Consider the following 23,850-nt stretch of genomic DNA (forward strand, 5'->3'; position numbering starts at 1 on the left):
AATCAATCGAAATTTGTCTATTTCAATCTTGTGATAAAGCTGGACAAGGCTTCAGGGTGGGGATACATAATTGTGGGCATTGTAGATATAGAAATGATAAACTGTTAAAGTCTCTCTCAAACAACTGACTGGACCTAGGAAGTGGTTTGAAACAACTGAATCTCTTGTAGATTAAACTTTTAAAGATCATGAACAAGCAACTGCACAACCTCTTTCTCCAAAAGATGCATTTTGCATATCACATAGTTGAAAAAAAAATAATAATAAATTTGATGATGATGGTGCAGAGCGCTGTCTAACACGTTGGCCCAAAATCTCACATACATGTTCAACTGAGTTAAGAGCTGGTGACTGTGAAGGCCATAGCATATGATTCACATAATTTCCATACTCATCAAACCATTCAGTGACCTCTTAGTGGCCTGTGGATGGGGGCATTGTCATCCTGGAAGAGACCACTCCCATCAGGATAGAAATGTTTCATCATGGGATAAAGGTGGTCACTCAGAATAACTTTGTATTGATTTGCAGTGACCCTTCCCTTTAAGGGGACCCAAACCATGCCAGGAAAATCCCCCCCACAGCATAACAGAGCCACCGGACCCCATCACTGTAGTGGTCAAGCATTCAGGCCTGTACCATTCTATTGGTGTACGCCACGCATGCACCCACCCACTTGTCGAGAATATGGTGAAGGATGACTCATCTGACCATTTTACATGACTTTTTTCCACATTCCTGTAGACCAGTGTCTGTGGTTTTTGCACCACTGAACTCGCACATGTGCATTCATCTTTGTAGTGAGGGGTTTATCCCTCTCTCTGTAGTTGGCTATGCACTGTTCTTGCTGACACAGCCTTCTCACATCCTGCATTGACATTTTCAGTCACATGAGGAAGAGTTGCTCTTCTGTTTTTTCCGTACATATCGCAGTAATGTACGAGCATCACGGTCATCAAAGGTGCAATTTCGCCTGCAATTTCCAACTGTATTTACTAACGACTTTCCCAAAGATCTAAATGCAGATGTCACTTTTCGTCACGGTTGCAACTGAAACACTGGCCAGTTGAGTTGTCTTTGACTGAAGTTCCTGCCATCTGTGCCCCAGCAATGAACTCTCTTTCAAAGTCACCTAGATCTAGATGTATTTTTATTTATTTTATCCTCAAATTCATGATGTTGTTTACAGACATTTATGTCATTTAGCTCTCGTCAGCCAACAACAAAGAATCATGCAGAGAGCTCGCTGGGTGTCAGGCTCGGCAATAACAGGAAGTTTAAAATTTTTAAAAAAAAACACTGCCTACTAGTGTTAAACTGCACATATGTAAATTAATGTAGTCAGGTTTAGTATATTGTGGCATGTTTAGTAATTTGTGGCATATCCTTTGCATTCAACGACTGCTTGAAGTCTGTGCCCCATGGACATCACCAGGTGCTGAGTATCTTCTGTGGTGATGCTGCCTGTTTAGGGGGCTAGTTGCCTTAAAGTAATAATCTCGAAGATTTTCATTAAAATAAATGTCTGTCTATCTATCGCTGAATTAGGTAACACAATGGTGATCTTCAGCACAAGAAATGCAGGTTCAATTGAATTCATTTCATGTGAATGACATAGCCAGTCACAAATTTTCCAGTTTTTGGCTTGAAAAACTCCTTTGTTGCTTTATCAGTATGTTCAATATTATTGTCTTGCTGTAGGATGAAGCACTGTCAATGAGTTTGGAGGCTTTTGGTTGAACTTCAGGAGATGAGATGCTTCTGTACACTATCAGCAGTTACATCATCAGTAACGACAAATGAGACAGTACCTGTGGTAGCCATACATGCCCAAACCATAATACCATCATGTTTCACAGATGAGAGGTGGTGCTCTTAATCTTAGGCAGTTCCTTTTGGCCTCCACACTTTGCTCTTGCCATCATTATGATAAAAGTGAATCTTTTCTACATTTGTCCACAAGACCATTTTCCTGAACTCTGCTGGGTATTTTAGGTACTTCTTAGCAAAATGTGACCTAGCCATCCTGTTTTTTCAGCTAACTAGTGGTAGGCATCTTGCAGTGTAGCCTCTACAGTTCTGTTTGTGAAGTCTTCTGCAGACAGTAGTTACTGACACATCCACTTCTGCCTTCTGAAGAGTGTGACAACTCCCTACTCTACTACCCGTGCTGATCGTTGTTGTATTGTTCACAGGTGCCTGAAGGGCAAAGCAGAGGGTCATTGGTGCAAATGGGAGCACCTGTGCCCAGGGCTCCCAGAGATGTTAAGATGTGCCTGTCTCCAGTTTTAAGGAGAGCTCTCTCCCCACATTTTGGCTTCTGTTTAGGTATTGGCTGTGTTTCTGGTTTTACACCATACAACATTGCTTCACCACACCTTTCACACGTCCACCCACCTACACTACTGATAATGCTGACTTTCACACCCCATGTTTGTGCTGTTCTTTGTATAATTAGGTTATTTTAAATAAATGTGAACTTGCTTTTTAAAAGTGTCAGTATGCATCTCCCTTTTTGTCATGGCCCTTGAGCCAAGCGGGGGCTCGTCTGAGCTTGTAATGTTGACAAAGTGGGGTCTTGTCTAATCTAAAGTCTTTAGTATGTGCACTTCTGACTATGTTTGTGTACACTTTGTTGGTCCTGCATGTGGGCCTGTGTTAATTGATAACTGGTGGCAGCTGTTTCTGATTAGATTTTGTGGTTGGTAACTACCTTGGTTTGGGGATTTTCTTCATTATGGTGAGAATTTTTCTGTCAAAATCTGTAGAGGACTTCCTTAGCCTCCTTTGCAATTGCTAAGCTCACCAGGGACCTCTTTCTTCTTAATGATGTTCCAAATAGTTTATTTTGGTGAGCCTAAGTTTTGGCTGATGTCAATGAGTTTTCTTTTATATATATACAATATATACAGCCTCATAATGGCTTCCTTGACTTTCATTGGAAGCATCTGCACTACTGAATCTGCTCAGCTCTAGTCTTCACAAACGCCAATAACACACTCCAAAGGCAATCAGAAGCCTAAAATCAAGACTAGATAATTAACACTCTTATACCTGCACTAAGGGAGCAATTGAACACACCAGACAAATGAGAACCACCTGTGAAGCCATTTGTCCCAAAGATCATGGTGCTCTGAAATCAGGGACTGTGCAGTAATTTCCACTAAACCAAAACGTATAATTGTGAAACCAAAGTATATAAATGTAGACTTTAATAAAAGATGAGAAGCTTTAATCATGTGATTTGTTTGATTGCAAATCAAAAATTGTATAGTACTGGGCCAAATCAAGAAAAAAATTTGTCCCAAACATTATGGAACTCATTGTACGTGCCCCTTGCCCAGGGGGTTTAGTTTTAGCCAAGCATGTAACTCAAAAGCAAGATTTGTCACACACCCCGTTTCTCACCGAAGGTAAATGAACTGCATTTATATAGCGCTTTACAATTGATGCCTCTCATTCGCCAGAGCAGTTAAGGATTAGGTGTCTCACTCAAGGACACTTCGACATGCCCAGGGCGGGGTTTGAACCGGCAACCCTCCGACTGCCAGACAAGCAGTCTTACCTCCTGAGCTAGGTAAGAGACCTTACTCACAGAGAAGCCTGGAGTTGTTAAAAATATTTTGTCCACAAAATTCTATGAGTTCTTTGTATCGTATCTGGTCTTGTTCTTTTTTTTTTTATTTTTTTTATGGGGGGGGGGGGGGGTGTACATTCACTCTAATACTCAATACTCATACTTTCTGACCCCTTCCTCAAAGCCACTCACACATTTCCTTTATTACATCAGGCTCAACTTCTGCATGTACACAGAACCTATTGTAAGGAAAAAAGGACGTCTCTCGAACGTGATGAAAATGTACAAAGTTTATTTCCAATACCGGCAGTGACAAAGCACACAAATGACACCTTGGAGTCCGACTGAACCACAAACCTTTCCAGAGGCTGCTTCTTATTTGTTTTCAAAGCTTTGATCAGGAGTGTTGAATGCACATACTAAGAAGGATATAGTCAGTTCTGTAACACCTATCAATTAGGCCGTAGTGTATTGGCCGTCCTGTTGTGATTGAATTAGCACGTCTGTTGACTTGGATGGTTCCCAATCTCTCACTCCCGGTCGCTATTCTACCATTGTACCAACTGTATTGTGATAATGATAAGATCATGGGAATGTGTGGCCAGCAGACATATTGGCATCAGAGACAGATTTCTTACACTATTAAATTAATTCCCCTCACATTCTTCATACACTCCCCCATTTATTTTCAATGGACACATTTGTTGATTCATCTGCCGCTCTCATTTTCTGACTTTTTGACCTGTTCTTTCTTAAATGGTGTTATTTTACAATACTTCCCTTTCCTGAGACTACATCCAGCATCTGCTGTGTCTCTTGCTCCACCAGCCTCTCTCTCCCCTCCCTGCTCTTGCCAGCAGCCTTCCGTTGACTCTTTTATTTTTACACTTCCTCATCTTTGTTCATCCCTGCTGTTGCAACCCTTTTTGCAGGACACGCTGCCCCATCTGTGCCCTTGGGCCCCTAAATGGCTCCATCCAGTGGCAGCTCCTTGTCCTCCTCCTCTGGTTCCCCTGGTTCCAGCCATTTCTGCACACGGTCACCAGGGCTGTCTGCTGACATAAACACACTATGCGATCGCTTAGGGCCAGAAACATCTATGGGCCACACAAATCAGGTTCTTAATGTGTCCTTTTTGGAAAGACATTTTTGAAGTATTCACATGGTGCGAACAGCTGTTTTGATGCTATTGTTCTTAAGCCAGTTAACAATACCCCCCCCCCCCCCCCAACCCCAATTTCCGTCCCCGGTTCATTCTTGATTAGGGCCAGCTATATCCTAAAGCCAGCCCCAATGGTCACTACTGAAAGGCCGTGGTCCAACCTCATTTGCAACCTTTACGCTTTTTTAAGGATGTTCATTGTGATCAGACATTGCAGCTGCTACCTCGAGTAAAATATCCAATCCAAATCTCCACCGTGGTTTTACTTCAGCTCCTCGTAGTGACTGCACGGCGCTTCGCCTCCAGTCACTACGTGAGCCAGAAAGATGGGTTTCTGGAGTGGGACAGTAGGTGGTGTTCTTCCAGGTCTGCGGTGAAAGGTCACGGTCTTGTCGCACAGTTAAAGGAGAGGTGAAGGGGTTGCGTGCCTGATAGCGGAAGCAAAAGAGCATCTGAAGTCATCCCAAAACATCAAAGTGAAGGCCAGCAACAGAAATAGCTTGAGCATTTGACTACAAAACACTAGGAATACGGAAAATGAAATCTGGGCCACATGCATGCACAAATCTGTGCGCCTGTGATTATTTTCCAGTGCCATTATGAAAATATTGATTATGTTTTTTTATCTTACTTTGATTTACTTTGAATTTTACTTACTGTAAAACAAAGCAAAACAAAAAAAGATGTTTTGTGCCAGGATATCATAGGAGAAGCTCCAGGTTAAAGCACTTGTTCCTATTAAACCATTCTTTTTTTCATGTACATATTAATCTGCAAATTCCCTGCTTCATTTAGAAGAGGTCATTTTTCCTGTCAGTGGTCTGTGGACTGATTGGCCACCTCTGGAATGCAGAATATAATAGGTATGTACAATCATCAAGCATTTAAAAAATAATAATTTAAATTCTTAGAAGATTCTTGGTCTAATTTAAAACTGCACAAATGTTAGCCACTGGGACACACAGGATTTTCTTATCATTTTTTAAAATTAATTAATTAATTAATTTTTTGCATAATTGCTTTTGAATGAAGGTTGAATTAAACATGTAAGCTATTATCAACAGGCCACGGCACAAAGCCCTTAGATTGAGGGCTTCTTAAAATGAATAATCTGGGGAGCAAGGGGAAATCTCTTGCTGATTTCCCACTGAAAGCATTTAACTGTGGGGCTCGTGTATGACCGCCCATGACCGGAGTAACGATCAATGATGGCTATAAATGCATAGATCATTTGAAATCCTAGGTGGGTAGGAAGAGTTTCATCCCAAATGGGCACGACCGAAGATGCTGCAGTGTTCTGTTGCAGTCAGGAAAATTAGTGAACATCCCAGCCAGGATGGGACTGAATAGATTCATCTAATAGCTTTCTAAGATACAATTTACTGCATGACTGTGAATGCATGCCATATCAAAATATGGCAACAATATATAATCATGGTGAAAATAAATGAATTCAAATAATAACCATAATCATAATAAACAGTGTAAGTAATAATATCATTGCAAATACAACAACAGTATCACAAATCAGCTTTTTGTACAAAACATATAACATTGTACTGTTTATTATTATGACAACAATTAGATAGAAGCTACCACGTCTATTACTTTTAAAAAGGTCTCCTTTAGTAACATGTCGTAGCTTCTGGTGTTCCGTGTTAATTATGTGGAGATTTTTGTGTGAATATTATAGAAATTCTAGAAGAGCCTTTCACTTTAAAATAGCACCCATGCGCCCGCGCATGTGACTCTTCTGTGCCGCGCTGTGATTTTCTACTGGCTTTCAGGTTTTCCACTTGTCCAATAGCATCGCTGCAAGTTGATCGCGTTCCTTTTTCTAGTGTGGTGTTTGATTGGCTTACACGTGGGTGTGTACGCGCCATTCAAAAACCTTAACGTCGGTGTGACTTTCTACCTGTTGTGATTTCTCATTGGCTGGGCTCATCTAGCCTATGACGTTATCGTTCTGAATACCGCGAATTTATTGGTGAAACTTATTTGGTTGTCTAATCTGGATTGGCTGTTACATAGGTCATCGCTCTTGAATGCGGAAGTGGTGTAGTATACTGAGTCACCGTTGTATCAGCTGATTGTTTCTGAGTGAGTAACTCGATTGTATTTTCTTAAAAATGTATGTGATTATTCGTGATCGTTTTGAATGCATTTTGCGGTGTTGCGCCAAGAGCACTGTGAATTCAATTTCTGTTTTCCTTGTTTTCGCTTGTAATCTATAAGAAATGGTTAACATGCATGTGTTTCACCCATTGCAACTGTGGCCATTCAGTAGCCAATGAGATCTGACGGTTGTTTCTGTACTTGCAAGCTAGCTAGCTAGCTAGACGTCCAAAAGGTAACACCCGTATGTTAATCATTTATTCGCTTGCAACTACACCGTTATACAGTCCGTCTGGTTGTTTTGCGCTTCTCTAGATTGCCAATTATGTAGCTAACACAATTCCTGTGTAGATTGTTGGCTAAGGAGGCTATATGACGGCGCAGGCATTGGCGTCCATAATGTGTAAAGGCGGTTGACATCATCTTGCAATTAGCTACTAATGTTATACCAGCAAGACCGATACCGACATCTACGCCGCCTGCCTGGATAATACACCGCTTGCGAACCAGTTTGGGTATTAAACTGGGTTAAATAACCAAAACATCCGACCGTATGCAGGTAGCTAATCTTTACTGCACGAATGAGCCTAGGCAAGCCAAATCAGGATTTTTTTCAACATTGCAAGCACATCTCTAATTATCAAATTATTCGATTTAAATACATCGTAGATGTATAGCTAACGGAGCTATCTAGCGACCTCGGAACGATACATTTTGTAGCCCCAATGTCTCGCAAACGCAGTTGACTCCGGTGTAAGTGGGCGTGATATTGACTATGAAGTCACCAAGTTCTTTGACAAATGCTATTGTGTCGGGCCAGTCGTGTAAGAAAAATTTGGATACCAAGCCAACTGTATACTTTTGGAATCCCTTTAAAATTCGGTTTTAGGTGGTGCTAGCCAATCCTTGGGTTTTCACCTGTCGTCAATATGTGCTTTTGAATGATTCGGTGTTTTATTATCGAGCTGGAAGTGCCCTGAATAGGTAGATCGTCATCTAGAGGTAACGTTACTGTTTTACTAGTCACATATAACATCAATTATAGTGAAATTGTGTGTATAACGTTGCTAGTATTAAAGTCAGTGGGCCAACAGGCAAGCCAAAAGTCAGGGTAACTACACCGACCTGTCAGAGTAAATCACTAACGCGACGGAGGTATTATGATAATGTGTTATTCTTCATATTTTATGTTGAAGAAATTACTAAATATGTGTTGGGGTCGGGCAGTGCCTCACATTGTAATGGTCATGTAATGGTGGAATTGCAGATTCTGCAAGCCCAAGGCCATTTCCCGACATCTTGGTTACAGCATGCATGCGCCAATACGTCTAAAGGCCGAAACTGCCAGTGTGTCCCAATTGCTGAAGCAGTTGATGGTTCCATGTCAATTAGCCATGCCAAATCCACAGCCAGCCCATTGCTGGTTGAAATGTCTGATTAATGCTCCTGATCAAATAACAGGTCAAGCCTCTCTTTAAATAACTCCCACCGTGACACCATTTATTCGCCAGTGGATCCTGTACAGTTTGTTTGTGCGCGCATGACACAGTGAAACCCATTGCAACATGCAACTACGTGAGTGCGACTGCACGGCCGGCTTTGTGAAGTGTTCCACTGCCCAGGCACTCCATGACCTCTTCCAGCAGCTAACAGTTTCAAACGTGTTTACATACAGAAGAACAGGGAAATTCATTGAGACATTCTATTAAGACTAGAACCTATTCTCTTCAGACTACTGAGTGTCTAGAATCTTCCAATATCGTAACAACATTCTGTAATCAGCATCTTGATTATAAGGGGGTGGAGATGGGACATGGGAGACAAGAATGTGGCCTTATATCCTACTCATTTTCGTCCTTTAAAAAAATATCCAAATTTTAATAAAAGGATGCATTTCGCCTCACATCTCACTGTACAGCTTTCACTACTCCTTTTATATTTTAAATGAATTTATTAATTGCGCCTATTTATGATACCCCAGTACAAAGTACATAAAGTGAGATTATATATGTGGGATATTTTACACTAAAATATGTTATGCTGTGCCTGGGTGAATTTCATATTGGATTGATTTGATTTACCTAGTAAAGGGCTTGTAGGCTAATGTTTTTCAAGAACCATTCAATGGGTGGAGCTTTTTGTTTCATATTATGATAAGCTTTAGTTCAGATTCAAAGTATGTGGTAACCTGAACTATTGAGAGGTTCTGAAAGCAGAACACGCATGTAGCCTACCTTTAGCACGGCTGTGTTTCAGTGTTCGCAACAAAAATGGCTGTGCTGGCAAATTGCAGGTTGGATTTTTGTGCTGCGGTCAGCAGTCAGAAATGCAAGATGTTATCCGAACAACATATAATTCTGTGTCCTTATTACTGTGTGATAAAACACAGGGTTGCACTGCATTGCTCCCATCATGTCTTAGGAGTTGAAATTCAGCAGGTGCATTGACGAAAAGACATCCTCATGGCTTTTGTTAGCCTATACTTTTAGCAACAAAACTTTGCATTGGGTTGCTGTTACATGGCAGACGCTCTTATCCAGACCAACATAGAGTAGTGGATAATGCCAATGTTATTCTCAATAATACAAAAATATGGTATCATCAAGAGGGCACCGGGGGCCAAAAAAACAAGGCTAGGCAATCGTGCGACTAGCATTAATGTCATCAAGAAACCCCCTCAGGAAATACAAATCAGATGTAAGGTAAAGGCATTGAAAATACTGTCATTGCTTAGCTGCAGAATCCATTTTCGCAATGATCATATGGTACAGGTTTGCCTATTGTGCCCATCATATCATATTTTTCCATTTACTGTGAATAGGTAAATTGCATTAGGCCTTAATCAAGGTCCCTAGAAATTAGTGTTATAATAAGTTTTACAGTTTTAGCTTTGATGCAGAAGCTGGGGGAGGTGTTCTGCGGTATTTAGCAGCTTGTTTATTAGAAGCTAGCTGCATGGATGTGGCCATTTCATGAGTGAAATGAACCTATATGGAAAATGGTGAGTTCCAGTAGACTGCCCGTGCACTGTCCTCCTGACTCATCAGTCTACCTGAATGTGCTAGCATGCATGGTATCCATGTTATTGACCAGTTTAAAAAAATAAAAATAAAAAAAGAAGAAAACGCTCAATGGCCAGTACATAGAATTGTGGCTGCATGGGCATGAATAGTCAGTTGTAACCTGTTCACACCAAAAGGTTGCAACTTTTCCCCCAAAACCGCTTTCCCCCACTTGTCCAAATATTAATACATTGCATTTTTTTTCTTCTTTACTATCGATATCTGTACTCAGAATAATGACTAGTGTCATGCTAGGTGGAAAAGAATACTGTTCGGTGTTTTCGGTGACACTGTTGGACGCTACCTTGATTGACTATTGGCTTGTGACCTGTAAATTGCGTCCTGAACTTGGCACATCTCTATTTGCATATTCATCTTCTGGGGACAGATTTAGCATCATCTGTCACAGGTACACCCTCTGTAGCACGGCTAAAGCGCTCCGGTGTCTTCTATTGCTGTATTTCCTAGGCAGAGGATTACATAACTTTGTTCTTCCTCTGTGAATTCAGCCTGTGAATCGAGGTTGGGGAGGAATGTGGAAGTGTGCACTGGCTGTGGGGATTTGATTGGCAGGTCTGTCTGCCATGTACCTTTTTCCCGTCTGGAAAATATTCCACCTCTTGAGTGATGCAAGACATTTTTTTTTTCATCTGCAAGACAGATGTAACACTTTTTTTGTGTGTGTGTGTCCCTCTTCTCCCACGGTAGCCACTTGGTACAAGACAGGCAGTTAAACAGGCAGCCTTGGCGTTATCTCCTGGTATGAAAAACCACAAATTGTTCCTGAAGCTGCTTCTCTTCGTTTGCAGTTGGTGCAATCAAAACATTTGTTTCTGAAATGTTTCTCTTGCATTGTTTTTATCGATAAAGAATATGTTAACCTACATTTTATAGTGAAAAAAGTAAAACTATAAAAATACTGTCATTTTATAAGAGTTTTGTTTCCTTTAAAATTATAATTCAGCTAGGCCTAACTGAAACAAACAAATGTGCTCAAAGCACAGCAAGCCAATATTAGCTTTCTTCGATTTAAAAAAGCAAGATTTCTAGAGCATTGAGTGTATAATTTTTGAAAAGCTATCGATCAGTTGCAGGAAGACTTGCAGGTAGTTTCACTGATCCTGCTGAGCACTTATCTAAGCTATGGTTAATTTAGATAATCCAGTCTGGTCCATTTGCTAATTTTAGTCTGAAGGTTGGCCTCGGAAGTCACAAATTGCATAAGAAGTAATGTTGCTATGCTGGCAGAAATAAATTGAAACATAACACCCGGTGTGTAAATGAATGAGACGCTAAAATATTGCATTTCATATGCGATCATAATCATAGAGTTGCAAGAAGTTATCTTTATCGGTTCATTTGACTTGCACCATTAAGAATTGTTAGCATTTAACATTTCATATCTGATGACAAAAACTTTTCAAATGGGGGAAAACATTTGTCGGGCCGTACATTAGATTTTACAGGGAATTTCTCTTACATTTTTCTCAGTACAGTATATTGTTAATACTCACATATTTAAAGGCGAGTTGACCATTTACATTAAACACTCCTCTGTCTCTCTGCTTTGAAGTGCATGCAGAGGACACATGGCATGGATCTGGCTAACCGTGCCAGATCTGTAATGAAATGCCGGCTGTATATATGGACTAATCCGTATCAAGGGTCATGCTGAAGGAGAGATCACGAGGAGGCAGCGCTGGGCTGAACTGCTTTATGACCGCCATCGCTGGGCCTCTAATGTCGCCGCCATCTCCGCCCTTTAGCCCCGTGTTTTGACTGCGATAGGAAGCTATTCCGACCCCGTATCTGGTGCAGGATAAGGGTGCACTGCATACCCTCCGAAAAATACTATGTTTTGCTATCACGGGTGAACTTCGAGCCTTTCTTGTTTGGTTGTGCGAATGACAAGTAAGGCGGTCGACAGATAGGTTGATATCTGTTTTCTTTGAAGGTTCCGCAGTGATGGCAGAATAGACTGCATCGACTCCCATTTTCTTTTTCTTGTTTTTATTTATTCACATATTTATTAGTACTTTTTAATTCAATTAATTTTACTGTAATCACCTTGCCCAAACTTGCTTTGTTATTGTTTTCCTTCTCTTTTCTTGTGAAATTCTAAGAAGGCATGGTCGTCAGGGTATCTGTTGCCGTAGAAGTGCCTATCAGATGTGCAGAGGCGCAGTAAGTGAAACTCCTTTTTAAGAGGAAAAAAGAAGTGAAATTTTCAGCCGGGGCTCCCTTTCCCCAGCTGTGTTTTCCCCTGCTCTGCTGCCCCACATGGAAAGTATGACTTGTATGTATGTAAATTGAAGTTTCCAAATCTAACACATCATTCACCCAATCAGTGCTCATGTTTTCAGAATGCCAAGTGCTTCACAGGCAGGTCGTTAGGTGGAAGTCACAGTTATTAGAACAAAGCCAGTCCATACACAGTGTAGTGTGGTTTTGCAGTTTAGTGGCAGATCATATTTCTGCCAAACACTTTTTTTGTTGCTTTTGTTGGCTTTAGAAGATAGAAATGTAATCCTTTTGGGTGAATGTTTCTGTTCTTTTTTTTTTTTTTTTTTTCCATTCTTGGCCTTGAGCTGAGAGTGACTCGCTCTCTCTTAAATAGTTAACGGTGATAAAATTCTCAAATTGATGATGTATTTCCTTCATTGGAAGTTTTCAAATGCTCTTTGAAACCCTGAAGCCCACTCTATTTGTAATGACTGAAGAGAATGGGAGAAGCTAGTGGGAGCTAAAGACCTTTCTTTATTAAACCCAGTAGTGAAGTCGCTAGTGGATTAACCTGCAACCTTCCCGCTTGCTATATTTGGTTGAAGCTCAGACTGTCAAGGGTCAGTTTAGCTCGGTTACGGTACTGTGTCAGTTTTTACCCCCTGTTATCCTCAAGGAATTGACATTTTCCTCCATTTCTTTTGCTTTTTAAGGGGAAGCTTTTGAAAGATCACTAAATACATTTTGATAACTGCCATTATACTTGCCACTACTGATGAAATGGTCATAAACCAATCAGGAGCTCTTGTATGACCTTTTTGTCTGTGGAGAAAATGCACTTGAGTTTGACTGAACGGAAGTCTTTCTCTCCCTCTTTCTGTTCGTGTTTGGGTTCTGATTGCTTTGTCAGTGGTGCCCTTTTTTCCCTTTCTGTAGCCATAAACACATATTAGTTTCCTATAATCTAGAGCTGAGGTCCAACCATGTGCAACAGGGATAATTACATTTAAAAAGTTCCTTAACCCTGGCTATAAGGTTTTTGTACAGTCATTATTTGTATTAAAATCAAATGAACTTTTCCTCTCTAAGTATTGGCTAGACCAAGAAAAACATGTTATGCAGATCAGTTGAATGAGCAGGTTGCAAATTTATAATGTCAGTAATCAGTGATAAAATGGCCTCTTCTTGATCTGCTATTTGTTGGGGTGACGTGTCCACAATGTATGTATGGGGGAAACTAGCGGGCAAAATGGAGTATTATTGGAGGCTAATCGCAGTGTTTCAGTTGATGCCACATGAGTGACAACCCAACTAGTCCTTCCTGCCTCCTGCTTCTTGGGTGGGATCGGGCTCCACCCAGTATCAAATTACCCAGGCTAGCTTAGCCCAGACCACCCTGGGTCACCTCGGCCAAGCACTTCAAGGCTCATTGCTCTACAGTTAAAGAGTTAAAGTGTCAATCCATCGCCAGTACTTAATGACCTAAAACAGGATGTGTGTGAAGTGGCCCTGAGCTTATATCAGAAAATGTGTCCTCTTGGCAACAGGTGACCGCAAACGTCTTGAAGTCTACATTTCTTACGAAATGTAAAAAAATGAAAATTAAAAAAAATGTAAAAAATTTTGTCAGCTGTTTTGTTCCTCAAAACAAAGCTGTGAAAGGAGGGTTTTGTTTTGAAGCCTGATGTGGAATTGAAACCAGCTCAAACTCCCTGACCCTGAGTTCCCATTTCTGGTGACTCATGTCATGAGGTATATTTGAAGGTAGCCTACTTTACAGCAGGTAGTTTATTTGTTTTTCCTGTGTTTGGAGCCTGACTGACATGCTCTTAATCTTGACTGTTTACAGCCCTTTTAAAGGCCGGATATGATGAGTTTTGAGCATTAAAAAAATAACTATATTGAGTCTGCAGAAATTTACAGACTAAAAATTAGCAGACAAGGACTTTGTATGCTCTGAGTATTGAAAGGCACAATCCCTAGCAAATTACATTTTTACATTATTCTGACAGAATATGTGAGATGTCTTTATCAATGGTGCATATTTGAAATGGGTATTCAGAGGTTGGTCTAAGAATATCTGCTATTTTGAAATTTACAGGCAGATTCACAAATTTCCTTAGTGTTTTTTATTTTATTTTTTAGTTCTTTTCATGGTCTACTGTTGAAGTGCTTTCAGGTTCTCTACAAATGTTCCATCACAAAAGGTTTTTTTTGTGTTTTCCATGGACCTTTATACAAATGTTCTGCTTGCTATTTTGCAGAACACTATTGATTTCAAAATGAAAGTCAGACACGGAGGTTATAGTCGCTTCTGATGTTTTTAATTTGTTTATAACTGTACATGCTTATTACATGTACAGTTCTGTCAGATGTGTCATTACACATCACAACTTTTGTACACAATCCATGACTCCTAGTCATGCATCACCACAATGCTCAAATGTGAAGCAGACAGTTGACCTATAACATTTTTTCTCTATTGCTTTCCATCGGAGGGGGATGCAGTATATTTTAATGTCACATTCCTAGTTATTCTGGATAGTCGATGTCGAATTTCCATTATCCTGGGGCTTTGGGAGTTATGCCATTATTTCTGTGTTTGGCAAATTTCATTTGCAAGATTATTGTAAGTAATTTTGCACTGAAGTTGTTTTGATTGATGCTGTTTTGATGGTAACTTAGGAGACCAATTCGACACCTGGGGGATTGATGCTAAACATTAATTTATATTTGAGATATCACATGGTCAGATATACCGTCGGGCATGTGATATCTGCAGTACTTTCTGAATGCCAAGCGACTTTATATATAGACTTGTAATTGAGGAGACCAATCGGACGCTCTCTGGTTGACATTAGCTGTGCTGTACAGATCTGAGGAGAAGGCACTCTCTGGCTCCTGAAGTTCAAAAATGAATTCCCTTTTGAAGATGAAGGGACATTCAGCTACAAATGCGATTTGAATATTTAAATCACCCAGTCTTTAATAATCATGCTTTATGGAAATGTAATATAGGGCCTACTGAAAATAAGTTAATATAATATTTCCTCAAGGTATTGCAACGTGTCACTGCTTCGCAATATAAATGTCGGGAAAGTAGCCTAAACATTATTGCTGCTGTCAGATATTGCAAGGTTTTAATGTGTTTCTGTGAAATATTATATTCTCCAAAACGTCCACCCATTTACAATTTATTACAGTATATTCACTTTCTCTAAGAGAAGTCTGATGAGTCATTTTTTTTTAATTTTATCATGACACCACTGGACATCGACTGAAGATCGCTGTGAATGTGTAATGGTTGTGCTCTTTGATGGCCTGATGAATGCTGACGTTTGCTATTAATTGATGCATTCTGTACGTACAGTAGAACACAGACTGCGGGGATCACCCGAGGCGTCTCTAATCCGACGCGTCTAGTTTGCGGCGCATGTGTACGCTTTGCATCGTTTCGAAACGTTTCGAAATTCAGTGGGCGTGTGCGTGTTTTCCTGCTAGTCCAGTCACGTATCTTCACCGACTCTGAAGCGCAGGGTGGATAGAATAAACATCAGCTCAAATAGATGGCTGGCGGGATAATTGTAGAACACAGCTATGCTACACACACACACACACGCTGCTGTTGGCCCGTACATTACTAGTAGGCGAAGCCCGGATAAGATCTGACTTGCGGGAACCTGCTCGCATCTGCTGAAGGTGTGTCTGAGGAATGCTTGTGGAAGGCTGTGGGAGGATTGATTTGTCTGCACGCGGTCCCTCAAAGTTACGAACGCCGACTTAAGCGCAAACACCGTTCTCGCTCTCTGTTTGTCCTGCACTTGGCCTCCTCCCTGTGCTGTGAAATACGAGACCCTCGGAGGTTTCTGCGTAACACTGATCCAAAATGGCTGGGTTAAACATAATGGGAATGCACTGCCGCCCATGCTCTTGTGGGTAGCGAGCTTTGCGCATTCCGCGCGCGTGACTGGAGAATTGCTCGTTGTCGGAATTTAAGAAGGGTGCCATGATGGATCTGGGTTTAAGGGGTGACGGTGAATTCTTTGCTCATGTAACACCTTCCGTGTTCCAGCTAGAGGGATCTGCAAGGTGTTCTGTCCCAATAGCAATGAAAGCAGTGTTCAAGTGGGAACCTGTGACTTCATTTTAAATAAGTGACTGAGAGCTCACTGGGGTATATTATACATAAGCTGTAGTTGTGCACTACCAAAGATTCCCTCAGCTAAAAGGAACCTGGCACGTAGTCAAATCAACATCATGGCCTGGATTTTAACAAGAGCTGGCTCGGGGAGGGAGGAAACTCGCACTCTGAAGGGGGCGGGGGGGGAGATAGTACTTCATTTCAGCGCAACACAAAACCTTTAACGCTCTACAACCAGATTAACCGCTTAATAGATTTCTGCAGAAGGTAAGTGAGCCCAATATACGCTAGCTAAATAATGCTATAAGGAGATTGAATTGCTGAAATGTTTTCTTTTGTGGTTTCTGATGTGTTCTTTACCAAGTTTTCTGTGCATTGGCTAAGGGGTGGGGGGGGCGGGGGAGGGTGGGTGTGTCAAGGGGCAGGGGAATAACTATGGGGAACTGAAAGAGACTGGAAAAGGCCCCAATGCGTTCGCCAGAGGATTCTGTTTCTGCGACACTTTGGCACTGTGAACAGCCACACTGCTGGACACTGGAAAGTTGGTGTGCTGCTCGGTTTTTTTAAATTGCTTCGCCATGTTTTCTGTTCACACTCTGGACAAGTTCCACGGTCCTCCATCTTAACCCTTCGATTGGCACTACATGGTGGGGGGGGGGGGTTCGCTCCAAAACTTTTACCTCTCGTCTGAGCGGAACGTCAAAGGGTTAAAACGGGTGGGGCGGCCTCCGAGCAAACAGACCGGGCCAAACATGCAAATGGGAATTGCAGAAAATTTAAGCGGCGCGGTGCTCTGCTCCGCTGCTGAATCCGGACGAATGTTCACCGGGGGAGAAAGAAGAGCTCGGAAGAGCCAAGAGCAGGGGGGGAAAGTGTGCACATGCACGTCTCAATCGCAGGGGCTGGGATATCCCATAACTCAACCGAGCGCCTCTGATGTGCAGTGTCTCTCAACGCCTCTGCATGCAAGCGCATCAGGTTTTATTTACATGCAGCATGTGTTTACGTACGTGCAGTGCAGTGCACTTTCAAATTAAAGGTCTGTAGACTTTTTTCTTTTTTTTTTTTTTTTTAAATATCACCCGGCTGAAATGCGGCATCAAAAACTCGGCCCCCTGTACTCGATGAGTCTATGAATAACGTGAGAGGTGTGGCGCTGACTTACCGACAGACAGCTGCGGGCGGTGCCAATGTGCGCTCACTGCCAGCTCATTTACAGCTCTCGCACTACCGAGCTGGGCGAAGCCGCATGCCTCTTTTATTGTGTACGCTGTATCTTATTGGCCCCGAAGAATGCTATTCGCAGTGCATTGTCTATTGAATGGGGAAATAAGCATTTTTTGCATACAGGTAAAAGGTGTGCTTCCTCTGGTTTCATTTTGACTGGTCTACTGCTTCATTAGGTCTATGAGTGTTCACATGTATGGCATACAGTAAAATGCACGTGCCCCAATGTGCTGGAATGCAAAGATGTGTCACTGTCTATGTATATTTGCATTTAAATGTAACAGTGCTTCTCATTATCTGTATTCTGTCAAATTACAGTTTCTTTAACCTATCGTAACTGGTAAGTTTGAGCTTATAGAACGTTGGGTTCCTTGCACCATTTCAGAATAGATTTTAAGCATATACTCTGCATAGTAAGGTTAATTTCATTTTTTTTTTAAAAACAAACAAACAAATGGTTTAAATCTGAATTTGTTTGAATGGCAATGTGCACAGTCGTTTAACAAGCCAGTAAGTTTATGACTGCAATGGTGATATCAGTATTTTAATGGCAGAGAATTGAATGTGCATTGCTGTCAAAAAATAGAGCCCATTTTTCCGGAGTTGAAATGAGCTACTGTAATGCTTCTCTCAGTTCACAAACACGCTTCCATCTTTTGTATGAACAGGAAGCTCTGGAGATGCCATAATTTTTTTTTTATGGAAAGTTCAGTCATTTCCTATTCACTGCTGGTCAGACTACTGCTGCTATTGAGATTTTTATACATTGTTTTGAGGGAGGAGAGAACCTGCTGGTTCTTCATTTACCTGTTATGTGAACTTTGAACAGATTAGAGGTGTGTAGTATTGGCTCAGTGGCAAAAGATTATGACAGTCTTTAGATACTGTAATGTCAAATATGTTATGTCTGGTATATTGGACTGTATCATCTTGTGTAAAGTTGTTTTATATAGCGTGTTGAAACAAGTGGGGCCGTTATTTATTTATTTTTAAGATAAAATTGTTCAGGGTGAGCTGATGAGCCTACTTAATCGGAACAAAGGTGAGAATTAGAATTATCTGTAGGTACATTTTTTCAAGCCCCGAAATTCACTTCGTGTTTGCGTCTCTTTTGTGTGTGTGTGGTGTATTTATACATATCCTGCAAGTGACACTGCATAGTAAATTTGCCTGAAATAAGACATCTGTCAACGGCATCTATAAAATAAAAATAAAAAATGTCTTGGACAGCATTAAGTGGAGGTCTACTTTCCTTCACTTTGAGTTGATAAATATGTGGCTGAGACAGAGTGGTAAACTCTAATATTGGTCATGAATGAGAGCGACCACAAAGAAAAGCGGTCCATTGTTAGTTGAGGATCATCGTGTGCGACAGTTTGGTTGAGGAAAGCACAGAGCGTTGTGATTGACGGGTGCAGGGCGGTCACGTAGAGCACGCCTTTGCGCACAAACACACGGCGCTGCTTCTCTGAGTACAGCGGGCGTGTCCGCTTTTGAATGACTTCGGACAAACTTTTTCGCCCTTTTAAACTTCCATAGAAGTGTGCTGTGCGCTCCTCGGCGAAGCAGACGAGCGTTCGTATGTGCACGCAAGGAACACTTTTTAAATTCCGTATATTGACAGGAGCCAATTGCAGGAACGAGTCGGGGACCAGCAACAAGTAGTCTTCAGATTGTTTTGCACGGAGGATGATTTAACTGTACGAACAAGGTACTGCTAAAGCACAACGTTTAATTTAAGATCGAAGTTATTTACGAACGATTGCTGTTTGAATTACGTATTTTGCGGTTTCCTGCCTCCGCGTTTCAATTTTCAATATTATCAAAAAATGTACAACTCTTGTAGTAGCCTAATGGGAAAGTGTCCGTAAACGCATGTGCCTACGGGCTACCTGTGGTTAGTTTACTTTGCAGTTGTGGTTTTCATGTAAACAAATGAATAACTATTTGAATGTATTATCGTCCCCAGTATGGCAAACTGTTAACCACGAGACGCGTGGGAGAGGATTAGGCTGAGTCGTATGTAGAAATAAATGTAGGCTATTGTACATAGTTTTAAGGCATTACGTTTTCAGCCATCTTATTACGAATAGCCTATTCGGCCATAATGAAATTATTACAAAAATATTTCTGTGTGATGGGGAAACCCGTGAATCGAATGAATTGCACCAGGAATGTTATTGACGCCTGCCTATATCACCTGACTCCGAGTCTAAAATATTTTCAGTTTCCCTTTCCTTTAAATCTCCCCATATCCTATTAGCAGGGGTCGGGATGTGTGTGTGTGTGTGGCTGTCTGACAGCACACGTGGTTTGTCTGTAGCCAGGACAGAGGACAGCTTCTAAGTTTTCTGCAGACACCTTAAGAAGTCTGATAAGGAGTGACTTGCCATAGACCTAGGTCATCTCCTCCTGCTGAATGAAAGTAGTCCTGTCTGCATACCAACTCCCCCCCGCCCCCCAATAAGTGCAGTGATTTATTTATTTATTGCCATGGTTTATTTATTTTCCATTTGTGTGAGTCTTTGGGGTTACACAAATATACACTGGCATTCAGAAATGTAGTTTTTTTTTTTTTAAATAGGCTCGCTGCTTTTAATGTTTGATTGGCTAATCCAGACCTTTTCAGGTTGTATAAAGTTAGGCGGTTTCAAACTATCATCACCTGGATTTTTTTAGAAAACATCCACTGTATAAAGCAAATATGTGATTCGGTGCACTTCAAAATTTCTCCATCAATAAGAGCAAAGAAATGCTGCTGTAAGCTAACTATGCTTATTTATAATGCATTTAGGCACTGTGGTTTAGACAGTACAGTTAACACGTCACTCATATAAAAATACCTACGGGCTAATGAGATACGAAATGGCTGTGGTCTGATTTACTTGAACTGAACTGAAGCTCATTTGTGTGTTTGTCCCTGAGACGGCATCCTCCTTTTCTAAAGAGATGCACAAACAAGTTCTCCTTGCGAGCACACATGGGAATTCTCTTGCATCACGAAACCCGAGATTCACCCTTGAGAATTACCCTGTGCCTTGTCAGCATACACCCTTCACCGGCCAAATTACGAGGTTGCCCGCGGGAAAAGTGCATAGTCACAGCTGGCGCTTGGCTCTGTTATGAACGGAAACCTCCGAGTTGTCTCGGTTTTGGCGTCGTTCGCCAGTCGGACCTGCGTGTGCGCGTTTTGATGCGGTTTCTTAGGTATGCGAGTAAGAAAAATCAATCACGTGACCAGGTTGTTGTTGTTTTTTTTTTGTGTGCAGCGCTGCCAGTGCACTTGTTTGGTATGCTAAGTCCTTGTGGATTACTCCTGTGTATTGTAACCGGATACTTTAGGTCAGAATCATGCTGCAACATGTGAGGAGGCTGCAGGATTCTGTAGCACCTGTGTGGATGACACGGCTATTCTGCAGTTTTGAAGAGGTCTCGTCCTGAGAGGACGAAGAGAAATGCTGGGGGATGGACTCTGGTCTTTTCGTGATTTTTGTCTTGTCCTCGCTGATAACGATTTCTCTCTGCACTCATGGACTTTCTTGGTTCTCCATGGCCTCTGTGACCGTAAACTAAAAGGTGTGCCTGTCCGAATCTTAACGCATACCTGTGGTTATGCCAAGTTTTTACCGGAATGTGGTTTAAAGTGGTCTTGGTGTCAGGTTTAGTTAGAAACTCACAGTCCTAAGTTTCCATATTTACCACAGGAAGAGTAAATTCGCTTAAAAAAGCATTCATCCCAACTTAAATAGAAATTCCCCTTATAATCGGCTGCATAATGGAATTAATGAGGATGTAACTGCATGCACACATTGTGTTGTGTAATATGTTAATAGGCAGTAGTAATGCATGCCATTATTTGCTAGTTATGCGACAAACTTCTGATTACTCATTAACTGGGGTAAAAATATTGCCAGGACCAATTAGGGATATATTATAATATATACATATTATTTCTCGTTTAAAGCCGCGGGCCTGTGTTCATCTGTGGATCTGACACTTACCACAGAAGTAAAAAAAAAAAAGTTTTCCACCTCAGTTGAACAGCACAGTATTCTGATGATTCATCCCTTCATGAATTCCCTTTGTAAGTGCATTGCATTTTCTGTGCCAGCTGTGCCCTGGAGTTCTGGAAGCATTCGAGGGAACATTCTGCTTCTGCCCTGTTCCAAACCTCATGACTCAACAGCGACCCCTCTGGTCAGTCGGGTACCTGCGGTCTACTGGCTAGCAGTTCCACCTGTCGCGCTAGTTGTGCAGCTCCTCGACAGACTATAATGGCACAGCTCGCTCTTAGTGGACTGTAGACTGAAGAAACGCAGCAGCAGGGCACAGTCACTCCTGTACTAGTATTGTGCCCTCCCACAATAACAGTCGCATGCCACCAATGGGATGGGCCTGAAGTTCTGGTCATAATATTACATTACAGGTTTGGAGAATAAAGAAATGTGCGATATAAAAGGTTGTTCAGACAAGACGAGTTTGAAAGAGGAAAACTCTTCAGAGTCACTCATCAGTCTGTGTGCCGCTTGGGAAATATTATTTTTGCTTATGTAACCCAGAGTTCATCGTGTACTTTTCATTATGGTTCTTTCAAGCTGAATTCATGAAATGAACAATGACCAGTGATTAAACTTGTCCCTCAGTGTGTTCAATGACATGCCTCTTGGAAATATACCAGAATGGTAACAAACAGCTAAAACCGTAGCATTGTGCAACTTTCTCTGTCCTTCTGCAGACCTTCTGTGAAGCCCAACAGGGCTAGCCCAGCTAGCAGGGTTTAAATGTGCTAACGAGCGTGTGTGTGGAGGCGCGGGGGGGGGGGGGGGAGGGCTTGGGTGTCCGGCCCAGAGGAGCAGCCTCTGCAGGTGTTGCTTTTCCCCTGAACGCTGTTTTTTTTCCCCTCCTTTGGCAGGAGTCCGTGCTGAAAGCGGAGAGGGGTAGAGGGGAGGAGAGCAGGAGCTGAGAGCGCAAGTACCGAACACCAACTGGAAACATGGTGAGTCCTGAGTTTCATAAGGAGATAACCTGAAGTCTCCACGCTGCCTCCTGAGTGAATGCATGCGGTTCTGCCAGAGGAACACGGTGCATCCACTGTTTCAATTATTCTGATTTCCCACCAAAAGTGTTTAGACATTTAAAATGTTTTTTTACTCTTATGTAGACCTGCAAAAGTAAACAAGGTCGACCGTTCGATGAAATGTCGAGCTGTAGTCTGAAGCCTTTGATGTGGAGGGAGCATGGTCATTAAACCCATGCCCACCAGCTATTGACAAGTTCTTACTTTACACTATTTATCTAACTGTGTTTATCCGGTGCAAGGTTTGCGGCCTTTTCTGGCTACTCCTTCCCAGGCGGTGCGCGCGCGCGCGTGTGTGTGTGTGGGCGTGCACACGCGTGTCTTTGTGTGCATGTATGTGCATCGTGCACTGTTGCGTACAGACGCAGAACTGAAGCCCCATGAACCATATGAAAGGTGGAACTATAAACGGCTCGCTGAGCTGCACTCGAAAGCCATTTTTTTAAACGGCAAAAGCGAAGAACTTTTCTCAGTTCCAGTGGGAATCAGGCTATGAATTCCAGCCCGTTAAGTGGTTCCCCGAGCCCACATTGCTGGGCTCCCTCTTGTGATGAAGAAAGGTAGCAGCTCACTGCAGATGCTGGGACGCGTCTGACTGCGGAATGCGTCAGACATCGTCCCGTCTGCACGTGCACTGCAGCCCTCAGAGTCAGAGGAAGTGTCAGAGCTGCTGACTGTCACATGATCACTCATGTCAATTTCTGTTGCGTTTGTATGTCGCAGGATGATACCCAGCGTGCCCTTTTCGCATGAACAATTTTGTGCAGCTCTCTGTGCCGCTGTCCCTCAAATTTGCGTTTGTGAAGTGCTTAGCTTTGTCTGATTGTCAACTAGCATAGCGTTATTGTCACTAATGAATGTATTTTAAAATCATGTTTTTAAAATGAGGACTATTTTCAGTTTGGTTTTCACTTTCATTATAGGTAATTGAAAGGTCTCCCTGGGGTAGGGATTCGGTATAGCTCCTTCTGTATAAGACCTCAGCTGCTCAACTTTGCCTTGTATTCCTTTGAAGACATGTTCGATTAACACTCTGTCTAATGAAATGGTTTCATGTAACTTGCGGAATCTTTTTCTTTTTTTGAAGCAACTGAATCATTTTCGTTGTCCTAAAAGGAATTCGCTATCAGTGCTGTGCTGTCAGAATTCCAAAGTGCAGCGTTCTTTCCGTATCGACGGCGCACAGTCGGAAATGAGCCGTTCGTCACGGTCTGAATGAGCAAAAGTCAGGACAGAAACACTTGTTGGAGGTTTGCGGATCGCGGG

The 23,850-nt window shown here is 41.9% G+C and overlaps 1 protein-coding gene across 5 annotated transcripts in view; it reads left to right on the forward strand.

Annotated features, from left to right (window-relative positions):
* Nucleotides 1–6,716: 6,716 nt before the first annotated feature.
* mtmr4 (myotubularin related protein 4) overlaps nt 6,717–23,850 on the forward strand; it is a 73,038-nt gene continuing 55,904 nt past the window's right edge. The window contains exons 1-2 of one of the 5 annotated variants that reach the window (XM_035433558.1): nt 6,717–6,839; nt 22,420–22,503. In XM_035433558.1, coding sequence (XP_035289449.1) covers nt 22,501–22,503 — 3 coding nt within the window. In that variant the 5' untranslated portion in view covers nt 6,717–6,839; nt 22,420–22,500. The other 4 variants (XM_035433562.1, XM_035433563.1, XM_035433560.1 and 1 more) reach the window with 4 other exon arrangements.

This window comes from Anguilla anguilla, chromosome 9 (assembly GCF_013347855.1).
Source record: "Anguilla anguilla isolate fAngAng1 chromosome 9, fAngAng1.pri, whole genome shotgun sequence".
Classification (NCBI taxonomy): Eukaryota; Metazoa; Chordata; class Actinopteri; order Anguilliformes; family Anguillidae; genus Anguilla; species Anguilla anguilla.